The 26,514-nt window shown below is 45.3% G+C and overlaps 1 protein-coding gene across 2 annotated transcripts in view; it reads right to left on the bottom strand.

Moving 5' to 3' along the window:
• The window catches only part of SLC9A3 (solute carrier family 9 member A3), a 178,622-nt gene that overhangs the window by 125,736 nt on the left and 26,372 nt on the right, over window positions 1-26,514 (bottom strand). The window contains exon 1 of one of the 2 annotated variants that reach the window (XM_068236598.1): window positions 21,299-21,669. The exons of the other annotated variant lie outside the window; for it this stretch is intronic. Coding sequence (XP_068092699.1) covers window positions 21,299-21,518 — 220 coding nt within the window. The 5' untranslated portion in view covers window positions 21,519-21,669. Of the gene's footprint in view, window positions 1-21,298; window positions 21,670-26,514 lie in introns of those variants that run through there. 2 annotated transcript variants of the gene reach the window in all.

Genomic DNA, 26,514 nt, shown 5'->3' on the forward strand with positions numbered 1-26,514 from the left:
CAGGGATGGTGCTGTCTTTACTGGGTGTGGCAGGGAGTTCCAAAGAGTAGGGGCAGCATGACAGAAGGCTCTATCTCCAGATTTTTTGAGGTGCACTCTGGGAGTGACCAAGATTATAGAACTTGCTGATCTGAGGTTGTGAGAGGTGTGGTGCAGCTTCAGCAAGTCCTTCATGTATACAGGGCCCAGATTGTGCAGGGATTTGAATATCAGCAGTCCAATCTTGAAGAGTATTCTCCATTCTACTGGTAGCCAGTGCAGTGAGCGAATGATCGGTGTAATGTGACAGTGGCAAGGCTGGTTTGTTAGCAATCTGGCAGCAGCATTCTGCACTAATTGCAGGCGACGCAGGTCCTTTTTGGGGAGGCCAGCATAAAGGGCATTGCAGTAATCCAGCCGTGATGTGATGAAGGCGTGAACTAGGGTTGGAATAACCTCTGGGGGAATCAGATGTTTAATCTTTGCAATGTTCTTCAGATGAAAGTAGGAAGATTTAACTACAGATGAAATTTGATGATGAATAACTATCTGCTTGTGTTTGACAGCATTAAGGACACCATAAATTCTGACCACATCCCCAAATCCGTTTGCAACAGTACAGGCCCAGACTCGCAAGGAACCTCTTCAACGAATCACTGTGGCCTGCGTACACTCATTATTTTACTGCTACAGCCAGAAGTGTATAATTTTTACTAATAAGTCCAGATACCTGCTGCCATTCTAGTGCATCCCTGCCTAATACTATCTGGGGTTTCGGCAGAGGCTTCCTAGTACTGGTATCTGGAGGGGGGGGGGGGGAAAGAGGGGCACAGACATTCATAGTACTACGATTACGATCACCTGGAAGGGAGGCACAAAGGCTGCCTAATACTACTAGCTAAGTGCGTGTGTGTGTGTGTGTGTGTGTGTGTGGGGGGGGGGGGGGTACACAGAGGCCACCTAAAGCTGCTCTATGAGGGAGGGGCACAGAGGCTACATAATACTGTTAGGTGAAAAGGGGGAAGGGGCATAACTGCTACCTAATACTGTTGTGTGGGAGGGCACATTATTAGGTACTACTTAATATTTGGGGTGGACGGGGGGGGGGGGGCACAAAGACTACCTTATAGTGACATCTAAGAAAGGGGGCCCAAAGTGCTAGCCCCAAAGATCAGTGGCACGTGTCCCGGATCTGTTCTGGGGTGCCCCTGATGTCCCCCAGGTGGAGTCAGCTATGGTTCCTCAATGGCAGGCATGCTGGGAGCTGTGGTGCATCAATTGGGTTTATGCTGGATGCTGTGGTGCCTCAATGGGGGCATATGAGGTGCTGTGGTGCCATGCTGGGAACTGTGATGCCTTCATGGGAGCATGCAGGGAGCTGTGGCTCTACTATTGGGGCATGCAGGGAGTTGTGGTGCTTCAATGGGAGGCCCGTGGGAGCATGGGAGGGAGTCCACTAGATGGTCAGGGAATACTGTGGGGGAACTGACAGACAACCTGGCAACAGGCCAGCATGCTCAGCAGAAAGCCAGACTCGGCGGAATCGGCGCAGGAGACTTGGGCGCAGGATACAGGCTGTATGGCCCAGCAGAAAGCCAGACTCGGCGGAATCGGCGCAGGAGACTTGGGCGCAGGATACAGCCTGTATGGCCCAGCAGAAAGCCAGACTCGGCGGAATCGGCGCAGGAGACTTGGGCACAGGATACAGACTGTATGGCTTATCCTGCTCCTGCACAAGTCGCGGCCGTATTAAATACTATTCCCCCTCCAAGCCGCCATGGATGGCGGGGAATGAAATAATTCAGCTTCCAGCAATTGCTAGAGGCTGAATCATAGTGTTTTATAAGTAACTTCAGCTCCGTCTTCTGACGGCACTGCAGTTATTCACTGCTGCGCCCAAGTCTCCTGCGCTGGAATGAAAGTGTTCGCTATTTATGTGTTATGCTGCATTTTTTTTGTATTAATGGAGAGGGGGGCTCATCCAACACTTTGCTGGGCAGGCCTATTTAGACTGCTGCTAAGTTCATGTAAATTTTGCTTCACCCATGGCCACACCCACATTCTGGTGCATATCCACACCCATTTTCCAGCTAGAGTGTCTAAAAGTGCCCAGAATCTCTTAGGATCCTAGCAAGTCCCCTGCTATAGATTGTTTCAGCAGCACCCAACAGATTTGAATAGAGTCAAATTAAAAGTAGATCTATGGGTCAAATTACAAGAAGAATTGCAGAGACTGTACACCAAACTCATCTTCACAACAAACTCATCTTCCATAAGTTTGGCAATAAAGCTGGGAAACTGTTAGCAAACATGGCGAGGCAGTGGGGGCATGACAGAGACAAGACAGGAGGGGCCCAGTTAATTCTAGAGCCCAGTGAACACAGAATTACACAAACTGGGCCTCAGCTACTGCAGTAATGTACTGTAAGTTTCCCTCATCCATCCCTGCTGCATTGCTTTTTCTATATTTCCTCACCCACGCAGTTTGTGTATTTTTGTATGTTACATTACCCTGGGCTGGGCTATAGTCACATCACATTGCTCTCTCAAGGCTCTGTCCTCCTCCTTGTCCCGCCTCCCTGACAGTGTTGCCAACTCTTCAGTAAGGAAAGTAGCTATTGGCTGTCGTAGGAGTCGCTAGAGGTCGCTAGATGACGTCATCACGTAATTTGCATTTGCACATGGGCAATTCATTTGCAGTCGAGACTCGTAGGAGTGAGCATCTCCTGCTGTAACTGCAGTTGGGGGGGGGGGGGGGTACTTCTGCGAGAGGACGGGCCTGTCTGTGAGTGCTTTGGGATAGGGGAGGTAACACAAGAAAAAGTCGCCAGATTTGTCGCTAGTCGTTTTTTTTTTAAATTGTCGCTAGAGGGATTTGAAAAGTCGCTAAATATTAAGTTGGCAACACTGCTCCCTGAGCTGGTGGTTTCTAGTTCCTGTTTCCTTGCTGTCCACCACCAGCGCATGTCTCCTCCTCGCTTCCTCACACTGCGCTGGGGCTGATGGGAGGAGGAGAGACAGAGAGCAGCAAACAGCCAGGAGAAGCATGCGTGTGACTTGTGTGTGAGTGGTGTCACAACACAGACAGGACCCAGACAGCACTGCATAGCCAGGCTCTTAGAAAAAAAGTATGTACTGATGGGAAGGTGGGATTTTCTTTAAAGGTTTTTTATATATAGTTTTTTAAGATAAATCTTAATGAGGCTTATTCTTAAAGTTAATCTGGGATGTTGAAATTAGGTGTATTTATAGTTAACTGGGGCTTCCTCCAGCCCCATGAGCACTGTGGCCTCCCTCGTCATAATCTTTCTTGCGCTATGCCTCCCAGTAATCCGTCCACCCGCACTCCTCTGCGCATATGCGGGTTGGCCGAGCACACACCCCTTGTTGCGTTTCTACAGACGGGAGCATTCTGTGCCTGCACAGTAGTACCACACACATGCGTAGAAGCCTACGAATGGCAGCGACTGATTACCAGGAGTCATAGCGGCAGAATGGACGTGCCGAAGAGGACGGCAAGGGAGGCCACGTTCCTCATGGGGCTGGAGGAAACCCCAGATAAGTATAAATAAGGCCCAGTGTACCACCTCAGGTACACTTTAAAGGATACCAGAGCCATAAGCGTCTCCCTCCTTTTTCACGTAAATGCCCCCTTGCAGCCTCTTCTGTGCGACTGGGTCAGCGAGTGAGTTGCAGTCTCACAGTAGTGCGCAGGCACTGGCCCGGCTGAGCAAGTCCTAGATCGTGCAACCACGGCCAGGAGCAATGCACAACGTAGTCATGACATGTATAGTGCACTGGCGCCCATTGGAGTGCATCAAGGATGTGTGCACTAAGGCTAGGGCACGGCTGTGCGACCACCCGACCCGGAAGAGGCTGCAAGTGGCAATTAGGTCACACAAAGGAGAGGGACGGAGTAGAACGGACACGAGGACAGCAAACATGCCTGCTCCCCCACCCCCCGTTTTCCCAATTCCTTTCGGCTCTGGTATCTTTTCAAGGGTGAAGTGAAAAGAATGCAGTTTCATTTACCTGAGGCTTCTTGCAGCCCCCTGCAGTCATCTTGTGCATGCCTTGTCACTCCAGAACCCTTCAGTCAGCTGTGGTAACCCCCTCAAACCTGGCTGGTCATCACAGGAGCATTCTGCATATGGGCAGAAACGATTTTCTCGTACTGTGCATGTGCAGAATGCTGCTGTATATGGTGAGGTGAGGAGGTGTGTGGCCGGCCCAGAAATTTTTCAAGACGGCCATGGAGGGGGGTACCTAAACAAACGTTTAACCTAAATGTTACAAACATTCGGAAACTCCTGACACGTTATCAGACCATATCCAAGCTTATCCCAAGTCTTACAGAATGGCGGTTGTCCTTGTGCTTAATGTTAAAAAGGCATTTGATAGTGTGGAGTGGGACTGGATGGTGGGAATACTGATGACAATGGGTTTTCAGGGCCCGTTCTTCCAAGCTGTGAGGGCAATGTATTCCGATCCTAAAGCTCAGATGTCGTCTCATGGGTTTATCTCAGAGGCTTTCCCCCTGAGAAAAGGAGTGAGACGGGAGCCCCCTTTCCCCTCTACTCTCCAACATTGCATTGGAACCACTTGCTAGATGTTAGGGGGATAATGGTGGATAAAGTTGAAGTTCAGCAAGCATTGTTTGCGGACAACGTCCTTTTGTTTTTGACTGACCCTGTCTTGCAGATTCCTCCAGTCTTTAAGATACTTAGAGAATTTTATTCTCTAACTGGGTTAAAAAAAAATAAAGAAAAGAATGTGCTAATGCCTTTGTCCAAATTTGCAGATACTAGTAATTGGCAGGGATTTGGGGTTGGGGTAGAGAGGGTCTTTAGTAAATATTTAGGTATAAAGGTCCCATGGACCCCAGCCAGCTTTATAATCTAATTACGGTACCCTCCGTTGTTCCATCAGATACGGGCTTAACTAAATAGATGGGATAAACTGCCTTTGGGCTTATCTGGGAGAGTGGCCTTAATTAAAATCACCAAAATGGGGAGTTTGTTGTACCCCATGCAGACAGTCCAACTCCTCATCAGGCACAAGGACATCCAGATGTTGGAGTCAGAGAGCCTTCTCCAGATTCATTTGGAAAGGTTAGAAGCCCAGGACAGCCAGGGGGATTAAATTTACCAAACATTCGGCGATATAATTTAGCATTTTTATTGAGGTAAGTCCAAGACTGGATTAAAGGTACAGACAAATATTCCATTTTGGCCCTGGAGATGAAGATTGCAAAGCCTTGGCCCGCTACTTGGCCTTCTGCACTCCAAACGTAGCAAACTCCCTACACGGCTCTGACAAAATGTTATTTTAGAGACACAATTATGACCTGGAGAGCTGTCAGGTAGAGCCTTGTATTGCATTGTCAAATATCCAAATATATGCTAATTACCCAATAAGCATTTCTAAGACTAGGATTACAAAGGAGTGTCTAAGCTGGGGCAACTTCTGCATCTAGATACAGGCACATGGTATCCTTTAAGGATCTCATTCATACCTATGGCTTGACAAAGGCTGATTTTGGCCATATTTGCAACTACAATTGTTCGTAAAAGCATATATTGCCAATGTCGCTCATGTGGCTCTTCAACCTCATTAACCCAGGAGGTCCTTTGAAATCACTTGCTGACTTCTCGAGAAGTCTTGGGGGTAGAGAAGAAGAAAAAATTGCACATCTAAGCTTTAAGCAGTGGAAAAAAGATATTAAGAAGGATGACCTAGAGGAACAGATTGTACTAGGCCTCAGTGAATTCTGAAAGCTTATAACGAGCCTACAGTATAGAACCTCACATTTTCTGTTTATACATAAAGCAAAGAATGTGTTTCATATTAGATATAGGCACCCCTTTGCTCACTATACTCCTGCCTTTCCAAAGTGTGGTCATCCTAACGCAGATTTGATACATTGTGTTTGGAGTTGATATGTCATAGACCATTTCTGTGATCAGGTATTCGTGTATGCCAACAAGATGTGTGCTAAGAGGGTTGAGAAAGATGTTGTTATGTCTCTTTAATTATTATAGTGCTAAGGATGAGGATAACAAATGTAAGCCCTCAGCGCTCTTTCACATTGTGTTGGCAATGGCTCGGCGTGTCATTTTTCAAATGGGGATATATCCAGGTCATCCCACCTTGCCTCTGGTGCGTAAGGAACTGTTATCTTTATTCACCCTAGAAAAACTGCATGTATACCAGGGCTTAGAGAAAAGCTCCAAAGGTTTCTTTAAAGCGGTATTGTCACCATAAAAATCAAATTTCAACAGCAACAGGTCTGAGTGTATTAAGTGATAAAGATGCTAATACTGCATTCAAAACTTTTTCTGCTGTTATGGTTTGGAGTTATCACATACTTTAGTAGCACTGGCCCTAGTGCCAAACAGTGGCAAAAAGTTGAATGCTGGGAGTTCTTTTGAATGGTGGGAGTTCTTTCTATCTATAATATATTCCTCTTCTTCCATTTATTTCCCTGCCTAGCTGATCAATTGTGTTTACAAGCAAGGCTGAGGTGACTCAGTGATTGGATGTGTAAATAAAGAAAGACTTTGGGAGGAGGGCAGCTAATGAATACACAATGAGCAAGAGAAGGGAGGGGGGAAAACAAGAGTCAGGGAGGATATGATGTCAGCATTAAGCTTGGCAAGATGGCCACTGCCTAGAGTAGGATTCTCTGCTTTTCCTTTATAAAATTCACAGGAATCATTACAATGATAGCACAATACATCTGTTATGTAAGTAGAAGTAGCATTTGTCTACTTATATACAGTATGTGTTTTTTATTTCTAGGTTAGCATGGGTGTCGCTTGTTCTTTAAAGTGGAGCTGACAGCCATACTATCTCAGAGAAAAACAACACATATATAAGTAGATAAATACTTATATAACATTTGTATTGCACTGTCCACATTTTGATTTTAGTGATTTTTCTATAGTAAAAAATGAGAAAACCCTTCTTAGGATTTTCCTTTTTGTCTGTGTCTATCTTGAAGCCAATCCTGACATAATTTCCTCCTTTACTCTGTCTGTGTATCATTGCCCACCCCCCTCCCAGTCTTCAGACACTCCCACTCATGTCTGCAGTAGAAAGTGCATTGAGAAATATTGGCCAATCAGAGAGGAACAGAGGTGTGGGAGAGAAAAACAGGAGGGAAAGAGGCTTCAGCCAATTAGGCTGCATTAGTTAATTCTGAGAGGAAAGTAAAGAAGAAAAAAAGAAAACCCAGAATGCCATGCAACGCAACTTTCTTTGTATGACAGATGTACCAAATAAAAGCCAGGGAAACTAGGGAATGATGTTTTATGCAGAAGAAAAATAAGAGTGATTTTTATTTTTTGCATTGCCTTGTTAGCATCCTTATAACTTGTTTTACGAGATACAAATAAAGAACTGATTTTTTATTTTATGCCAAAACCCTTCTCAACTGCCTAACGTCGATAGGCTTCGGGAAGGTGGCAACCCCAGGACTGCGTAATGCCGAAAGGCGTCAAGTCCTGGGACGGGGTTTTACAGGGGATCGCGCACACATCCCCACTTGAGTGACGGACCTCCACTCCGTCATCAGTCTACCAGCGGCTGATCCGCTAGCAGGCTGTCTATTTACATTGTACAACGCTGCAATCTACAGCACAGAGCCAGTTCTAGAAAGGCACAAATGAGGCGGGAGTCAGAAATGTGAAAGGGGCATCATGTTCGAGCACAATTTGTGTCAGTAATGCTAGTGCGGCGCACGAAGCGAAAAAATTAGTGTGGTCATGACGTCATGTGGACGGGGCTAACTGTAATGTCATTTATTTAAAAAAATTACAAATAAATAAAAAAAGAAACAAACATTACACAAGTGATCAGAGCACACCATCAGAAAGCTCTGTTGGTGGGCAGAAAAGGGGGGGGGGGGAATTCATTTATGTGCTCAGTAGTATGGCTCTGCATCAAACTTTTAAAGCCGCAGAGCACTAGTTTGTAAAAAATAGCCTGGTCACTAGAGGGGTGTAAGCCTATGGTCCTGAAGTGGTTAAAGAGAGACAGAGGTGGGCTCATAAAATAAAACAAATCCGGGGGGGGGGGGGGGGGGTTGGGGGGCTAAGCGGATCAGGTAGCTGCAAAAACCGCTACTCCCCGTGGCTCCTGTTGGCCACATTGGCCACTTTCACTTTTGTGACCTCTGGGTCATGACGCTGTTAGGAGAGACTGTGTGTCTCTCATCCAGCTAGCAGGGAGGCGGGGGAGTGGCAGGGGGCGTGGCCAGGGAGAGAGAGCTGCCCAATGGCTACTATGGAAACTTTGCAGGAATGCCCCTGGCGGGCGTTTTAAACAGGGAATCCCTCTACACTATGTTTACCTCTGAGATAGCAACAAATATTGTCACTAATCTCGGGGGGCTATAGCGCGGCGGTGGGGGGGGCAGAGAGCAGTGGTGGGGGGACACAGAGGCATGTCATGAGGCAGAGAACATGCCTCTGTGTCCCATCTGTCCCCCAAGGAACCACCTCAGGTTCTCTTTAAGGTGTGGAGAAAATATGTATTGGACACTTTCTCACCTGAGGAAATAAATGAACTCATGGGGCACTTTGTACTGACATCTTGGTATTGTTTGGAAGATATTGGTGACTCTTTGGGAGCAATAAAACATATAACCTATTTTAGAATTTATGCTTAGTTGATCCTATGAAGTGACATGCAAAGGCACAGAGAGAGGGGGTTGGAAAAGGGTTGGGGTTAGGGGATATAGAGGGCTGTTTCTAGGATAGGGGAATGATACGGAAATTACCTTTGTATACTGCATATCAATGTATATTCCTGGAGTTTGCTGGTAGAAAGTATCAGTATGTTGCAAAGAGTCACGTTTTTTCATCCATGTATTAGGGGCGTAAACGAAAAATTTACAATAAAGTACCGTATATAGGGGGGAAAACATTTTTTTTTTTTAAATCTCTAATCAAGTTTTAACCTCAGCCTAGCCTATTAACCCATTTTTTTTACCCCTGAAATACCAATACCAGTTTGTAAACGATTAATGACTGCTGCCTGTAGCGATCGGATGCGATCGCTAAGGTGGAAGTTTGGAGCCCCAGTGCTCTACAGATGTATCGCTCTGCTATTGCATATAGATGCATCTGTACAGCACTATGGCCCCCAAACTGTCATCCTAGCAAACACATCCGATGTGCAGGCTGGGTATAACAGCCTGCCACATGCTCAGCTAGTAATAAAATATGGCATATGGGGTATCATTTTAATCAGGAAGGACCGAAGAATTCATATTTATGTATTTTATAACTGTGGAACATGTTTTTTGAAAATTAGAAAGTGTGAATAATGAAAAAATGGGTATTTTCTACATATATGCCTAATTTTTCCCCATAAAATGGCTATAAAATACAATAGATTTGGGAAAAAAATATTACCCAAAAAAAGCCTAGATTGTACTGAAAGAAAACAAAATATATATCACTAAGATGAAATAATTAAAAAGCTACTGCTGTATCAAAGCGACACAATTAAAGTGTCAAAAATGTCAGGAACCATAAGGGGTGAAAACTAGGGAACGTGGACTGGTTAAAAAGAGCTGGAATGGCACATATTGAATCCCCAGTCTGCTTTGAAGTTCTTAACTGGGAAAGTCCTTACTGATATAATATAACTACCACGTCTCTTGTTGCTGTGCTTAGTCTTGTCATGGTGTTTGAACTGTGACATGAAACTGTCTTCTATAACTTCACCTTGGTAGCAGGATTTGGCTGTTCTGCACCCAGGTTTACGCTTCTACCCACCTGTTTTTGTTTCACTTAATGACTGTGTTTTAACCTTCACCTACATGTGAAAATTATGATCATTAGCCTGTTTTGGCATAACTGTTTAATCATACACCTCATTATAATCACTGCGGCCCAAGGGGTACTGTTCTCAGCTGGTTCCAGTCCTTCCTATCTGGCAGGACACAGCAAGTGTGTGTGGGCATCCACTACTCTAATCCAGTGTCACTTGCCTTTGGAGCAGGGCTGTTTCTTGCCCCGTTCAGCCGGTTCTGCTGAACGGGGCGCCGATGAGAGTGCCTGATTGGGGGGCGCCAGGCAGAAGGATGTCACTGCTAGGAGCCGGTGACCAGCGCGATCACCGGCTTCCTAGATCCTTCTGGGCGCTCTCCCCCTGTGGCCGCCGCTCTCTCCCTCCCTCTGGCCGCCGGCGCCGCCACGTCAGACCTCGATCAGGCGGCGACCAGTAGTGCGGGCGCTAGGACCTAGCACGCCGCACTGATATGCGGAAGTGACATCACTTCCGCATATAGAGCGTGTGCGTCCGGCGCCCTCTTACTGGTCGGGTCGCCCGCTGATCGAGGTCTGACGCTGCTGCAAGGTGAGGAGGTGGTGGCGGCGGCGGCTAGAGGGGGGGGGGTCCCCTTTCACTCACTCGGGTCCCTATACCCCTGGCTCCATATACTGGGCACATATACACCCTGGCTCCATATACTGGGCACATATACCCCCTGCCCCTGGCTCCATATACTGGGCACATATACCCCCTGGTTCCATATACTGGGCACATATACCCCCTGGCTCCATATACTGGGCACATATACCCCTGCCTACATATACTGGGGACATATACCCCTGACTACATATACTGGGCACATATACCCCCTGGCTCCATATACTGGGCACATATACCCCCTGGCTCCATATACTGTCTGGGCACATATACCCCCTGGCTCCATATACTGGGCACATATACCCCCTGGCGCCATATACTGGGCACATATACCCCCTGGCTCCATATACTGGGCACATATACCCCCTGGCTCCATATACTGGGCACATATACCCCCTGGCTCCATATACTGGGCACATATACTCCCTGGCTCCATATACTGGGCACATATACCCCCTGGCTCCATATACTGGGCACATATACCCCTGGCTCCATATACTGGGCACATATACCCCCTGGCTCCATATACTGGGCACATATACCTCTAGCTCCATATACTGGGCACATATACCCCCTGCCGCCATATACTGGGCACATATACCTCTGGCTCCATATACTGGGCACATATACCCCCTGGCTCCATATACTGGGAACATATACCCCCTGGCTCCATATACTGGGCACATATACTCTCTGGCTCCATATACTGGGCACATATACCCCCTGGCTCCATATACTGGGCACATATACCTCTGGCTACATATACTGGGCACATATATCCCTGGCTACATATACTTCGGACACTGGCTGTTTGTCATTATGTGCATTTACTGGTGAAAAGCGGTCTCTTGTTAAGTGCATTTACTGGTGAAAAGCGGTCTCTTGTCAAGTGCATTTACTGGTGAAAAGCGGTCTCTTGTTAAGTGCATTTACTGGTGAAAAGCTGTCTCTTATGTGCATTTACTGGTGAAAAGCGGTCTCTTATGTGCATTTACTGTTAAAAAGCGGTCTCTTATGTGCATGTACTGGTGAAAAGCGGTCTCTTATGTGCATTTATTGGTGAAAAGCGGTCTCTTATGTGCATTTACTGGTGAAACGCTGTCTCTTATGTGCATTTAGTGGAGAAATTTTGTCAGTAAAAATCTTTTGTCAGTAATTTTTTAGGTATTTGTCAGTAAAAAATAACGTGAAAGGTTGGCAACACTGGCAGGCTGCGCGGCGCAACGGGAAAGATACAGGCAGCCCACCTCACGCTTGGGCTGGGCTGGGGGAGGAGCCGACGACAGCGAGCAAGAGTAGGGTGGCCGCATGCAGCCATTAATACGCAGTGCGTGACTGCGTCGCACTCGCAGAGCCTCTCAGCCTGAGTCAGTCCAGAGACTAGCAGACTCGCAGGCAGCCAAAGCCAGCCAGGAGCAAGCCCATGGAAGAGGGGTAGTGAAATAAAATAATAAAAATAAATAAAAATGGTGAGTTGGTTTCAAGAAGCCTTTTGACATGATTTCACTTAGCAGCTTTGATTTTGGGGAGGGGGGGGGGGGGGGAGGGGGTTGACTCTCGAACTGGGTGAAATTTAGCCTAGAAACTGCCCTGCTTTGGAGTCCCACAAGGTTCTGTGCTATCACTGTTACTCTTTGCATTCTACATTCTCCCAGTGGGCAAAATAGTCCAGAACTATGGTGTAGGATACTGTTGTTATGCTGACTACACATAACTGTATCTGTCCTTCAAGCCTGGCACACAATATCCATCAGCTTCCATCAATACCTGTCTGTGGAATTACACAATTGGATGAACACCAGCTGGTTGAGGCTGAACGCTGACAAAACAGAGGTGTTGGTGGTCGGCGGGCCACACATGATGGATAAAGCCCAAAAATCTGCCCATTCCAACCTAGCAATTGGAGGAGATACCGTACAGTATAAAGACTGCAAAACCTTGGGGTGATCCTGGAAGGAAAGCTAAAACTCAGACAGCAGGTATCGGCTGTTGTCAAGTCCTCATTATTCCATCTGAGAAATATAGCAAGAATTAAACACCTTATCCCAGCTGGAGACCTACCTGCGCTAGTTCATGCCTGGACTACTGCAATGCCCTGTTTATTGGATCCCTAGATAATATTCTGCGGGCCTTACAAATAGTACAGAATGCAGCAGCCAGGCTCCTAGCCAATGCCCCCCGCAGCTCACACATCTCCCCAGTACTGCAAACTCTTCACTGGTTGCCAGTAAAATGGAGAATTCTGCCTGCTGACATTCAAGGCTCTAAACCGCATGGTACCCAAGTACATAGCGGATCTATTGGTACTGTATGCCCCTCCACACCCTCCGTTCTGCCAATTAGATGAATTTGGTTATTCCCAGGATACAAAAAAAATGTGGTGCTCCAGCCTTTTTCTATGCAGCCCCTACTATATGGAACTCACTTCCACAATCAGTGCGAGAGGCTCCTTCTCTGGGCAGCTTTAGGGCCTATTCACACTTGCAAAATGCTTGCGCTTTTGCTATCGTTTTGCTCTGGTGATTTTTGGCAAGTGTTTTCCACACTTGGCGATTTTTTCGCGAACACGTTTAGCGCTTCTATAGCACTAAACGCGATAGCTGGGAAATCGCCTCAAAATGGATACAGGATACAAATTTGCATTTGGCAATTTGTGTTAATCGCCGGCGATTAACGCAAATTGCCCAAGTGAGAACGGGCCCATAGGGTATTATGGCACTAGCGCTTTAAAAAGCTCTAGCGCTGGAAAGTTTTGCTGAAATCACTGGCAAAACGCTCAGATGTGAACGGGCCTTAAGAAAAGGCTAAAAATCCACATCTTTTCTCGAACCTTTGAGACTGTATAATGCAGGGTCACAGCGCTTGAGTCCCCAGGGAGAAAAGCGCTATAAAAATATTATTATTATTATTATTATTATTATTATTATTATTACTACTACAAAACCCCTGACCTTGTGCAGGTGTAGCTAAAACAATTGATGCGGTTTGAAGGCAAATGGTAATCACACCAAATTTGGTTTGACTGACATTTTCCCCCTGTTATCTCACATTGCATTTTGTAAATTGATAAGAATAAACAATTAGAATTTTACTTTACAGCATTTTCTCAAACCTGGGAACCTAAACTGAGAAGGATATGGATTTTTCTTGACTGACTCTCCTGATGTTCCTGTGTCTCTAATACTTTTAGCCACAGCCCCAGATTCGACCATCAAATAGATTTCTGTCTGATGCCTGTCAAATTGAATCTGACAGGAATCTATCTGATGTGTGCCACACACTAGGAACAGATTTTCAATAGATTTCAGAATGAAATCTATTGGAAATGTATTGGAAATAGATCTAAATGCATTATTGGACCAATAGATCCAATGCAACCCTATGGCCATTGATCTGCTGCCAGCAGCAGATCGACCTAGATTTTCCATCCAGTCAGATAGATCAAAGCGGCCGCAAATCGATTGATCAACTGATTCGATAGAATCGATTTTCGATCGATCAATTCTATTGAATCTATCAATCGATCGATGGCTGAAATCGACCAGTGTATGGGCCCTTTAAAGGAAACCAGAGACGCCGGCCACAGAAAAAGAAAAAAGATTTGATACATACCTGGTTCTTCTTCTAGCCCCATAAGCCTGGATCGCTCCCACGCCGCCATCCTCCGCTTCCTAGATCGGCCGGTACCGGGTCCCGTCAAATCCGGCGGACGCGGCCAATTGTCTGCATGAACAGGGGCTCTCTCCATACCCTTACGCATGCGGCTGCGCAGTATGCAGCCTCACGCGTAAGGGTATGCCGGGAGCCCCTGTGATGCGGACAATTGACCGTGTGCTGCCGCCGACTGGCCAAAACTACGGGACCCGGAACTGGCTGAAACAGGAAGCGGAGGACGGCGGCGTGGGAGCGATCTGTGCGTATGGGGCTGGAGGAAGCCCAAGGTATGTATAACTTCTCTTTGCTGGCGTCTCTGGTTCCCTTTAAGAGAATACAAGTCCTCAAAGAGAATTCATAGATCCATGTAACTGATTTGATCAAGTGATTGACTCATACATCTCGGATGGGCTGACTGGAGCAATGGGATCATGTCTCATGTCTGGTTGTTTTGTAGACTAAATTGGAAGAGAAAGTGAGACATGACCGCATGATCATAACCATACATTCAGAGACCTCCAACGCAGCCATATGATCAAATCATTCACATACTTCTTTAAGAATTCACAGCAAGGAATAAACTGATCATCTCTATTCCTAAAAACACCAACTAAAAAGTATGTAGTTCCTACCTAAAGGTGCATAGACACGCCATACTGCAGCTAACAATGGGTCAGTCAGACCCTCCCGCAGGGCGGGCGTTCTGCCGACAGTAGGACGTTTGTACACGCTGTCAGCAGACTGATGAGACTGTTTTTGACAGATCAGCGGATCAGCGGATCTGTCATAAACAGTCTTTATCAGTCTGCCGACAGACTGTATACACGTCCTACTGTCGGCAGACTGCCCGCCCAGCGGGAGGGTCTGACGGACCCATCGTTAGCTGCAGTATGACGTGTGTACGCGTCTTTAGAGGAAGTGACAAACAGTGGTCAAAACACCAAGGTTGGATTTATACTATTTCTGCCCCTAGGCCAACTTTCTTGCAGCTTCCCTTCCATGTGCAGCAACCCCCTCCTGTTCCTTGTGCAGCCCCCTTTTCCATGTCTAACATTCATGTACAGCAGCCTCCTTCAGTTCTATACAGGTCCCTTGGGCATCAGCTTCCTATTTCCATGTGTTAGGGCCAGTGCACACCAAAAACCTGTAGCAGATCCACAAAACACTAGAGGTTTTTGAAGCAGATTTCAGAGCGATTCTATGCAATTTTAGAGAGGTTTTCTAAACATGCCTAGCGTTTTTTTGGAGCGTTTTTTTGTGTAGCAGATGTCATATTTTGTTACAGTAAAGCTGTTACTGAACAGCTTCTGTAACAAAAACACCTGCAAAACCTCTGATCTAGCGTTTTTCAGAGCGCTTTTCCACTTTTCTACACTTTAACATTGAGGCAGAAACGCCTCAGAAATCAACAAATGCTGCAGCCCTGCAGCCCCCGAGTTTGCGTTTGTGGAAAAAACGAACCGCTCTGGCGTGCACTATCCCATTCACTTTGATTAGCCAAGCGGTTTTTCCCCTGCAAGCATTTTAAAAAATGCTCCAGAACTGCTCTGGTGTGCACCAGCCCTTACTCCTTATTTGCAACCTCTGTATTCCATATGCAGCAGTCCTTCTTCCATGTCTAGCTGCCCCTTGGCCGGCTGCGGCCCAAGGTCTAGAAATCTGGCCCTGCACAACACCCTGCAAGAGAGGTACAGTGTATTTGGGAGTCGTGTCTCAACAAAGATTAATGCTGGGAATACACGTTAAGTTTTTACTTTAGATAGATGGGTTCGATAGATAAATTCCAACCTGTTGGATCTGGTCGATTCTACTTTCGTTTCGATTCTCCTCATTCAAGTGAATGTAATTGATAAGAAAAGATAAGGAATCGAGAGGGGAATCGAGCAGTGAATCGAGAGTAGAATCGATCGAAAGCGAAAACGACGGCAAAAACGAACGCAAAAACGCATCGTGTATTCCCAGCATAAGGGAGGTTCTGCATCTCTAAGTGAGAAAAATATTTCTCTTTGCCCTGATACCGTATGCATGTTTAAGACTATGCATCTCCCTGTCCACTGCATTTATAGATAGAGAGCACCATCAAAATTGTGCTGTTATAGCTACTCTTCTGCATAAATACCCAAACTCATTCTCCTAAACGGCAGCATAGAGGAAAAAAGGTTAATGTCTGCTTTTACATTTTTTAAAGAGTCTGTTATGTATTGCACCGTCTATTGATTGAGTTTTCTATGATATCGCTTGTGTTGTCATTTTAATCAATACAGTACAAAAGAACTGGGATCTATGATTAGAGATTATTTGCAGTCTTCAATTAATATGCAAAAAAAAAAGAAGGGCCATTGGGTTGCTGCTAGTATGTCTTTCAGCAATAGAGCAGTTACTTAGAAGCACCATTCCAGCCATGAGTGACTTCTGCAAGGTCGGTGGCCAGGTTCCTGAGCAACTTTGTGAGCAATTATGACAGCATAAACCAAAAGCTCCTCTCTTTTTTTCTTTATGTGCTAATTGATAGACTTCAAATGTTTTGTGTCAAATCTGGTCCTCTCCATACTGCGCACTCGCGTGTGCGCAGTATGGAGCCGCCTGCCTTCGTGAGGACTCGACTTCCGAAGTCCATTGCGGCAGGGGTTTTAAAAGGGGGAGCCAGCGCTTAACAGAGGGGACCATGAGAGGAGAAGTAAGGCAAACGATGTCATACAGGGCAGTCATGCAATAGCCTTAATACAGCTCCTGCTGTATTTAGGTACTGGACGTACTGATCGTTAAAGTACCGTTATCAGTAATGTGCGTTTACTATTATTCTACAGTCAGCTTCTCAATGCTATTTTTCTTCGACCCACTTCAGGTTTACTTTAAGCCGACATCATGCAATAGTTTTTTCTTGGCAGTAATTTCACTGAATTAAGAAATTGGCACATAAAATACTTGAGCTGGATATTGCACAAGCAGTGCTGTTTAGGGAATGAACCTCATTATTGGTTGGATCTCAGGTATCAGATCACTGGCAGGAAGAATTCCGGTGTGACACTGCCTTCATTCTTATTAAATATAGTGATTTGCATATTCGGGAGTGATGCATCATGGGAAACCCCAGTTGTTTACTTATAGCTGAATTATTATAAATTATTGCAAATACCTTCTGTTTTAAGAAGGCAAAATTACATTTAGCATTTTTTTAATAGAGGGCTTTTTGGTCTATTTAAGCCCTTTATACCTTCCAGGTGGTTCTGGGTCACTATGAGCTGGCTGGTCATGGGCATAGCAATAGCCATAGCAGCTGCTATGGGGCCTTGGAGCAGAGGGGCACAGGTGGTATTTGAGGTATTCACTATTAACTTTCTTGTCTTCCTCCTCCCTCTCACTTTTTGTCTAAGTGCCCATGGACTATATGCATTGAACATAGCATGAGAATTGTCCAATTAACTCATATCCATAGAGTAGAGGCAGTTGGCATTGCTCGAGTGCCTGCATCTGATGGCACCATGAAAGTTCTGCTATGAGGCCCCATAATCTCTATCTATGCCACTGTGTCTGGTTATTCCTTCATTCTGATCATGGCCGTTTCTACGGCCGTGCGGGGCGTGCCGCCGCCCGGGGCGCTGCTGGGAGGGGGGCGCTGTGATGGAGGGGGGAGTCGCAGCCGCGGGGAGGGCAGCCCGACCTCTCCCTCCCTCTCCCCGGGCCGCCCTCCATGCGATCCCCCCTCGGACGGACTCGGAGTGCAGAGTTATTATGCGCAGGGAAGCGCTATAGAAAACTACTCACCTCGCTGGCTCCACGCGCTGCTCTCTCGCCGCTAGTCTCCTCTCTCTGCCTACACGCTGATACACACGCTGCTTCCTGTTTAGCAGCGTGTGTGTGTATCAGCGTGTAGGCAGAGATGAGACTGGCGGCGAGAGAGCAGCGCGTGGAGCTAACCTATACTGGGGCAGCTACCTATCTAACCTATCCTGGGGGGCACCTACCTATCTAACCTATCCTGGGGGGCACCTACCTATCTAACCTATCCTGGGGGGCACCTACCTCATCTAACCTATACTGGGGGGCACCTACCTAATCTAACCTATACTGGGGGGCAGATACCTAATCTAACCTATACTGGGGGGCAGCTACCTAATCTAACCTATACTGGGGGGCACCTACCTAATCTAACCTATACTGGGGGGCACCTACCTAATCTAACCTATACTGGGGGGCACCTACCTAATCTAACCTATACTGGGGGGCACCTACCTAATCTAACCTATACTGGGGGGCAGCTACCTAATCTAACCTATACTGAGGGGGCAGCTACCTAATCTAACCTATACTGGGGGGCACCTACCTATCTAACCTATACTGGGGGGCACCTACCTATCTAACCTATACTGGGGGCACCTACCTATCTAACCTATCCTGGGGGGCACCTACCTAATCTAACCTATACTGAGGGGGCAGCTACCTAATCTAACCTATACTGGGGGGCACCTACCTATCTAACCTATACTGGGGGGCACCTACCTATCTAACCTATACTGGGGGCACCTACCTATCTAACCTATCCTGGGGGGCACCTACCTAATCTAACCTATACTGGGGGGCACCTACCTAATCTAACCTATACTGGGGGGCACCTACCTATCTAACCTATACTGGGGGGCACCTACCTAATCTAACCTATACTGGAGGGCACCTACCTAATCTAACCTATACTGGGAGGCACCTACCTAATCTAACCTATACTGAGGGGGCAGCTACCTAATCTAACCTATACCGGGGGGCACCTACCTATCTAACATATACTGGGGGGCACCTACCTATCTAACCTATACTGGGGGGCAGCTACCTATCTAACCTATACTGGGGGGCAGCTACCTATCTAACCTATACTGGGGGGCAGCTACCTATCTAACCTATACTGGGGGCAGCTACCTATCTAACCTATACTGGGGGCACCTACCTAACCTATACTGGGGGGCAGCTACCTATCTAACCTGGGGGGCAGCTACCTAATCTAACCTATACTGAGGGGGCAGCTACCTAATCTAACCTATACTGGGGGGCACCTACCTATCTAACATATACTGGGGGGCACCTACCTATCTAACCTATACTGGGGGGCACCTACCTATCCTATACTGGGGGGCAGCTACCTATCTAACCTATACTGGGGGGCACCTTCCTATCTAACCTATAGTGGGAGCATTAACTCATCTAACCTGTATTGGGGGCACCTACCTACCTAGCTAGTCTATACAGGTGACAACTATACTGGCTACCTATATTGAAGGCACCTACCTAACTAACCTATACTGGGGGCATCTACCTATCTAACCTATGCGGGGGGCAACTATTCTGGCTACCTATTTTAGAGGCACCCACCTAGCTAACCTGTACTGGGGGCACCTAACTATCTAACTTGTAACGGGGACGCCTGCCTATCTAACCTATACTGTGGGCAACTATACTGGCTACCTATACTGGAGGCACCTATCTGGCTAACCTATACCGGAGGCAACTATACTGGCTCACCTATTCCTGGCTACCTATACTGGGGGGACCTATAGCTGGCTACCTATACTGGGGTACCTATTCTGGAGGAATCTATACTGAGTGCGACTAGACCTGGCTAACCTACACTGTGGGCACCCATACCTTGCTTCGGGGGGGGGGGGGGGGCGCAATTTTTACACCCTCGCCCTGGGTGCATTTTAGCCTAGAAACTGCACTGATTCTGATAAAGTTAGTGAAGCAGTAATGTTATCAAAATGCAGGCAAAAACACGTTCCGTGAAGAAGATCTCTTTCTATGGATCTCTCGGCTATATTAGTAAATGCAGTGTGATTTTCCAAGCCAGATGAATAGTCTCACTTATGAATGTATAAATTATAACAGAACAGATACCATTTCAATCATTGCAAACTGAAGACTTAAAGTGAACCTGATGTGAAAATAAACTGATGCATTAAATAATTGTATTTATCCTCCTACTCCTAAAAATAACTTTTTTTTAGATATCCCATGGTTTTATTTTATATTTAAACATTTAGGTAGATTATTTAAGTAGATATTTAAACATTTAAGCCAGATGATTAGTCTCGCTTATGTATGTATAAATTATAACAGAACAGATACAATTTTTAATCATTGCAAACTGAAGACTTAAAGTGAACCTGATGTGTAAATAAACTGATGCATTAAATAATTGTATTTATCCTCCTACTCCTAAAAATGACTTTTTTTAGATATCCCATGGTTTTATTTTATATTCAAACATTTAAGTAGATTGAATGTTTTGTTATCTCTGCTCAGTGGCAGCCTATTAAGTGTCCCCGAGTGAAAATACATGAACTATTGACCTTTTTTAATCTTTCCCTGCACTAAGAAGTTGAATTCTGCCAGAAAAACGTTTATGAATGTAATTTGCTCAACAGTGAGGGTTACTATATTCCTGACAAGGTACTGACAAAACAGGAGCAGTCACTTCCATGCCCGAAAATTAACTCTTCCAGGCAAAATAAAACAAGTAAAACAGTCTGGTTGTTAATGTTTTGCCCTCTACATACACCTGTTTATCTCTTCATGTCACATGTTGCCTTGGGTACACTTTCAGTCTGGTACACATTTATAATTATGATTGGCTGATATGAGGGTTTACCTACACAATCTGCTCATAGTATCTGTTGATCCTCATACTACATGGAGGTGGTAAAATTGGTTAGTGATTGGCCAATCATAATTGAATGTGTGCACCTGGCCTAATGCCTCACTGACCAATTTCACCACCTCCATGTAGAATCAGGGCCAACAGATCCTGAATACTATGAACAGATTGTGTAGGTAAGCTCTTGTACTACATGGAAGTGGCAAAATTGACCAATGATTGGCCAATCAAAATTGCATTTTGCATCAGACTTACAGCTTGATACACACTTTCAATTATGATTGGCCAATCACTGACCAATTTTACCACCTCCATGTAGTATGAGGGTCAACAGATATTCAATACTATGAGCACATTGTGCAGGTAAGCTCCTGTACTACATGGTGGTGGTAACATTGGTCAGTGATTGGCTAAATATAATTGAAAGTGCATACCAGGCATAAAGCTAACAGGAAAAACAATCTAATATACTTTGTATGTAGTCTTTACAGGCAAATGCTGTTCTCAATTTAATAACCCAATGTCATTATATAAAAAATGGCACACAATACAATACAATATTTATAATGTAAAGTCACTTACCAATCTTAGCTAAGCTTGCAACGAGAATCCACACAGCGATAATGTAAGGTGCCTGCACATGGTGCCATTTAAAGGTCACTATCTGCATACCTTTAGGAACGTGTGCTTCCCCACCTGAACTCCCTTCATTCTTGGAAATTAGATCTGTTCCATGTACTGTGGTGACTGCTAGGCACACAAAAATAACTACCAAAAATATGGGACCGTTCTCCATTCTCATTATCCTCCACAAAGATAGTTTTCTGAGATCTGCAGATAAAGTTGTCCTCAGGATTCCAAAATCTACCTTACAGAAGGTGTGGTATTCTCAAGCTGTTATTCCATCTATTGTTTTATACTGGTTCTTGCATCAGTCATTTACTAGACTAGTTTTATGCAATTGTATCAGTCCACCTTTATCAGTTCTGTCTTTCACTCTATTGCTTCTCAAGTTCCTGTGCCGTTCACTTTGACAGGGCTCAGTTACCTACAAAAGATGCTTTAGGTAGCACTAGCAAATTCCTTATGCATGTGGTTTTATGACACCAAAAGGGAGAGTTTCAAGATCCACCCACTAACCCTCCTAGCACACAGGTAAAAGGAAATTGATTTATATCCTGTACATTTGAAAGACAGCCTAAAGTGAAATAATGTGGAGGCTGACATCTTTAGTCCCCAAAAAATAAAAACAACAGTTGTCTGTCTGTCACCCTGACCTTCTGTAAGCATCTGAGAGTCACACACCTGCAGTAAGCACAGCCTCTAGAGACAGAGTACAGTCAAAACTCCTGATTGCATTCTCTTTCTGATTCAAAGGGTATTAATGTACGCTAATCCACGGGTGTTGCCTGTTGTTGACAAAAGCTTTTAGCAAGCATTTACTGGAGCTGAGTACAACATAAAGGAGATCCCTGGCTCACTCCCATCAAATCAGCATAAGTACTTCTTGCTTAATCTAATTATAAATATAGGTATTAGGTGCACAAATATATTTAGGGAACCCATAGATCGTATATGAAGGCTTTTTCTGTTACCTCTGGGCCCATTCTAATGACAAAGTGAATATTCATACACAGGTGTCCCCCAACGTTTGTTGAGAACATGTTAGTGATCAGACATGCTTGAAAATCATGTCCGATAGCTATACTTATTTATTGTCGCAGGCACTGCCAACTTGTGCTCGCTTGTTGTTCCTCTCTTCTCTATCCATAGAGCTGAACAGGATGTTTATAGAGCAGTTGTTCCTAAACCTCAACCCAAAATGATCTGTAATGGGTTAAAGCGTGTACCCGCCTTTTCCTGGAGGTTGCATGGTATCTCCCTTTGGGTACGGTGTATAGGTGAATACTATCCATGACAAATAACTGCAGCAGCATGCACCGCACTCAGTTGAGAGATGATGAATGGCATGTATGGCCCTTCTGCAAGTGTTGACAAGCAAGTTGTCTGAGCCAGAGCTATATGGCATTTCCATGTCTGTATCACCAGAGTGCATCATACTCCTTGTGATGCCGGGGTTCCTTTTTACACCTGTTAGTCCCAGGGCTCGCTTCCTCATACAGCTCATACAGCCACACCTGGCACAAATCTGTAGCATTTCCCAGTACTCGGTCCCCTTCTTCTGACCTCTGGAATCTGTGACAGATGCATTGAATATGGCATGCAGCACAGGAAATATTCCTGTTTAATTCCTGGTCCCGGGCCATGTCACTATCTGGAAGTGACATTGCCAGTCATTTTGGAGGTGAGAATTGCTTCCAAAATGCCTGCAGCTGGAATTCTTTTTATAACAATGCCAGGCATTGCCAGCCACAAGCCAGTGCATTGGAATTGCAAAATGCTAGAAATCATTGCTGTGTGTACAGCCCTATAGCTAGGTACACTAATAGCGCGACCCGTGGTACTCGAGTAGAGCAAGCATTGCTATGGTAACGCTAGTTAGTAACGCGCATTACTGTAGCAACACTCACGCCACTTCATACCTAAAAGCATAACTCACAGTACACTGCTGCCAGTAGTAACAGTAATATTGCCATGCGCTCTCTGCGTACAGCAATATTACCGCACTTTAGTGCATAAACACCGTTGTGCGGTAAGATTTGACTTAGACTGAAGTTTAGTGAATACACCCCATTGTAACAGTGAACCCAACACATGCTTGGTTCTCCCTTAACCCGTGTTCTGTACTTTGAACAAAAAAAGAGCAGGAAGAGTCCTCCTGTTATGGGGAATACAGCAGCAATAGCTAAAACTGTCATAACCGTCACCCGAAATAATCATAAACACAGGTCATGCCTAGAGGCTGTTTTCACCTTATGCACCTTATGCTGATGACACCTAAGACATATATATATATATATATATATATATATATATATATATATATATACTGTATTTATGTTATATTTTTGAATAATTATTTTATGTACATTAGAGGGGGGAAAAGAAGAAAAGGAATTTAGAAAATGCATTTTCTCAGTTGTGAGTAATTATAGTTTTAAAGGGTACCAGGGCTGACACGTGACAAGATGAGATAAATGAGTATGTATGTACAGTGCCAAACATATTAATAACTAGGTTGTGTTTCTTTTTTTTTCTTGGGTTGCCTTGTGTTTCTCTCTTGTTGGACAATTGATGTATTATACATAATCTCACTCATACAGCCATAAAACACTTTCCTGGCAGAGAAGGGCTTCTGAGTACATGGAATAGATTAAAAAAGGTCAATAGTTTATGCATTTTAGTGAGGCTACCATGGAGCAGACACAACCAAACATTAAATCTACTTTATAAATTCTTAAACATAAAAGAAAAGATATTTTAGGAATGGGAGGATAGGTACAATTGTTTATCTCATCGGTTAATTTTCATCTTGGGTTGAATTTAAAATAGGCAGCACTACTATAGACAAAATACACATATATTCAACTGTTCATTTTCTTTGTCACAATACTTATTAGTTATTTATTTTGTTGGTACAATTAATGGTGATGATTTTTAAATAAAGGTGTATTTTCTGCATTGTCGAGACAAACAAAGACGCATACATTTTTCCCTTGTACTGCATAGAGACTGTATAAAAACATAATGGTAAAATGTAGAAACAGAGTTTAATAAGGGATAATTGGTGATATTATCTCGTAGGAGACGTGGCTGTGGCTATAAGAGGTGGTTTTAGAGTATTTTTTATCATAATGGCTCTATGTTATGTTTTTTCATTTCATCCCCTCTATAATGGCGCCCCCATTCCATGTGTCTCCCTATTAGTACTTCCATTACAGTGTCTCCCCATTATAGTTCCACCTACTGTATGTACCGGTAGTTTTCCCATTATAATCCCTCCCTTCAAACTCAAAGTGCCCATTATTTATTGTCCCTCATTTATTTGCGCCTCCAACAGTTCCTTCACTCTCCATCTAAAGAGACCAGCATTATAAGCAGTGCATAGCAATGCTCACCTCTATTCTTTTTGGCCTCTTGCACACTGCAAGCGATTCCGATTCAGATTCCGCTTTTTAATCAGTTTTTACATCTGATTGTGATTCCGATTTGCAGTTTGCTCCCTGAGTCCCTGCACACTGCAAATCGGAATCTGAATCTGATGTAAAAAACTGATTAAAAAGCGGAATCTGAATCGGAATCGCGTGCAGTGTGCAAGAGGCCTTCCATCCCCAGTCCTCCTCACCAGCCTCTTGGCTCTCATCATGATGTCATCAAACCAGGACTAGTGGACTTTGCCGAGAAACCGGGCAAGGAGGCTGGAGACTGAAGTACAGTCACATTCAGTGTCAGGCAATGTAGGAACAGTGTGAAGTGATAATAATGCTTACCTGTAACGATTGTGGAACTTCCTCCGTGATCAGCGCACAACGCGTGCGCTGATACGGCGGAAATCCTCCACAAGCGTATATTTGCAGGCACCCAGCAAAAGGTGCTACGCACCCGTAGAGAGAAAATTCCGGTCGGCAGATGGCGCTGGGGAGTGCAGAGGAACCAATCCTCTGTACCTCCACAAATGCCAGACAGGAATTGTACGAAGCGCAGAACGCAATCGCAAGAGAGGCGATTGTGAATGAGAACGAGCAAAGAGACAGGTTGTATGTGTGTGCGCCAACCTAGTCGCCACCCCGCGACAGTGCACACACAACAGCAGATATGAAACAGGAACGCGATCGCGAGAGGTGCGATCGCCAGACGTGACACAAGGCAGATCAGAACAGAATACGAGGTTAGCAAAGGCACAGCAAATAATACAATGAGGAGATACGGAAAATAACAAACGCTAGCTAACCGAGAACACCGCACTCATTCGCAACAGTGCACGCGGTTATGCGCGGTCTCCACGTGATAAGCACAATAAAGACAAGCACGCCTAACTAACCATTAACAGACAAACATGAAACAGAGGACGCGAGCGCTTGCTTAACGGTTACCTCACCGAGCCTCCAGCAAGCGTAGCAGACAAGACAGACACACGAAAACAGGGACAAGCGAGAGATAGGATCCACAGCACTAGCGAAAGTGGCTAGCGCGATCCAGGAACAGAGTAGCAGAACAGAAGAATCCACAGCACTAGCAGAAAGTGGCTAGCGCGATCCCAGGAGACAGAACAGAAGGATCCACAGCGCTAGCAAAAAGTGGCTAGCGCGATCCCAGGAGACAGAACAGAAGAGATAGCTGGTAGCAACCGCTGCACCAGCTATACTCCAAGAACAGAGATCAGAACCATTTCCTGTCGACCACCGCTGGGACAGGACAACAGCAACAGAACAAACAAACAGATAAACAATCCTAACTGCACTATGGAATCTGCCTAGCACAGTTTCCAGGAATTACTCTAAGCTGATCTTCAAACCAAGAGCAAGGCTGACACTCCTCCAGAAATGTTACACAGGACTGAATCCTTATGGACAGCAAAGCACTGTGGGACACACATAGCACTCATAGTACACGCCTCCAATGAATGTGGCCAGGCAATCTGCATGACAACGTATGCAAATTCCTCAGCAAGCACAAGCTGCAAAACTGACAGAAGCTCTTCTTTCCAGAGCCTGCAGCATGCAAACCTACACAATGGTCAAAAAGCTGCCTGCCTGCACAGGCAGCTGAGCAAATCATCACATTACCCAGGATTGTGTTCCATTGCTGCTGATCTCTGTTGGAGGGGGTGTGTGAGGATTAAGGAGAGGGTGATTGGACAGAAGGAAGTCTTCAGAGGTCCCCAGGGGAAATGAGCA

The sequence above is a fragment of the Hyperolius riggenbachi genome, chromosome 5 (assembly GCF_040937935.1).
Source record: "Hyperolius riggenbachi isolate aHypRig1 chromosome 5, aHypRig1.pri, whole genome shotgun sequence".
Classification (NCBI taxonomy): Eukaryota; Metazoa; Chordata; class Amphibia; order Anura; family Hyperoliidae; genus Hyperolius; species Hyperolius riggenbachi.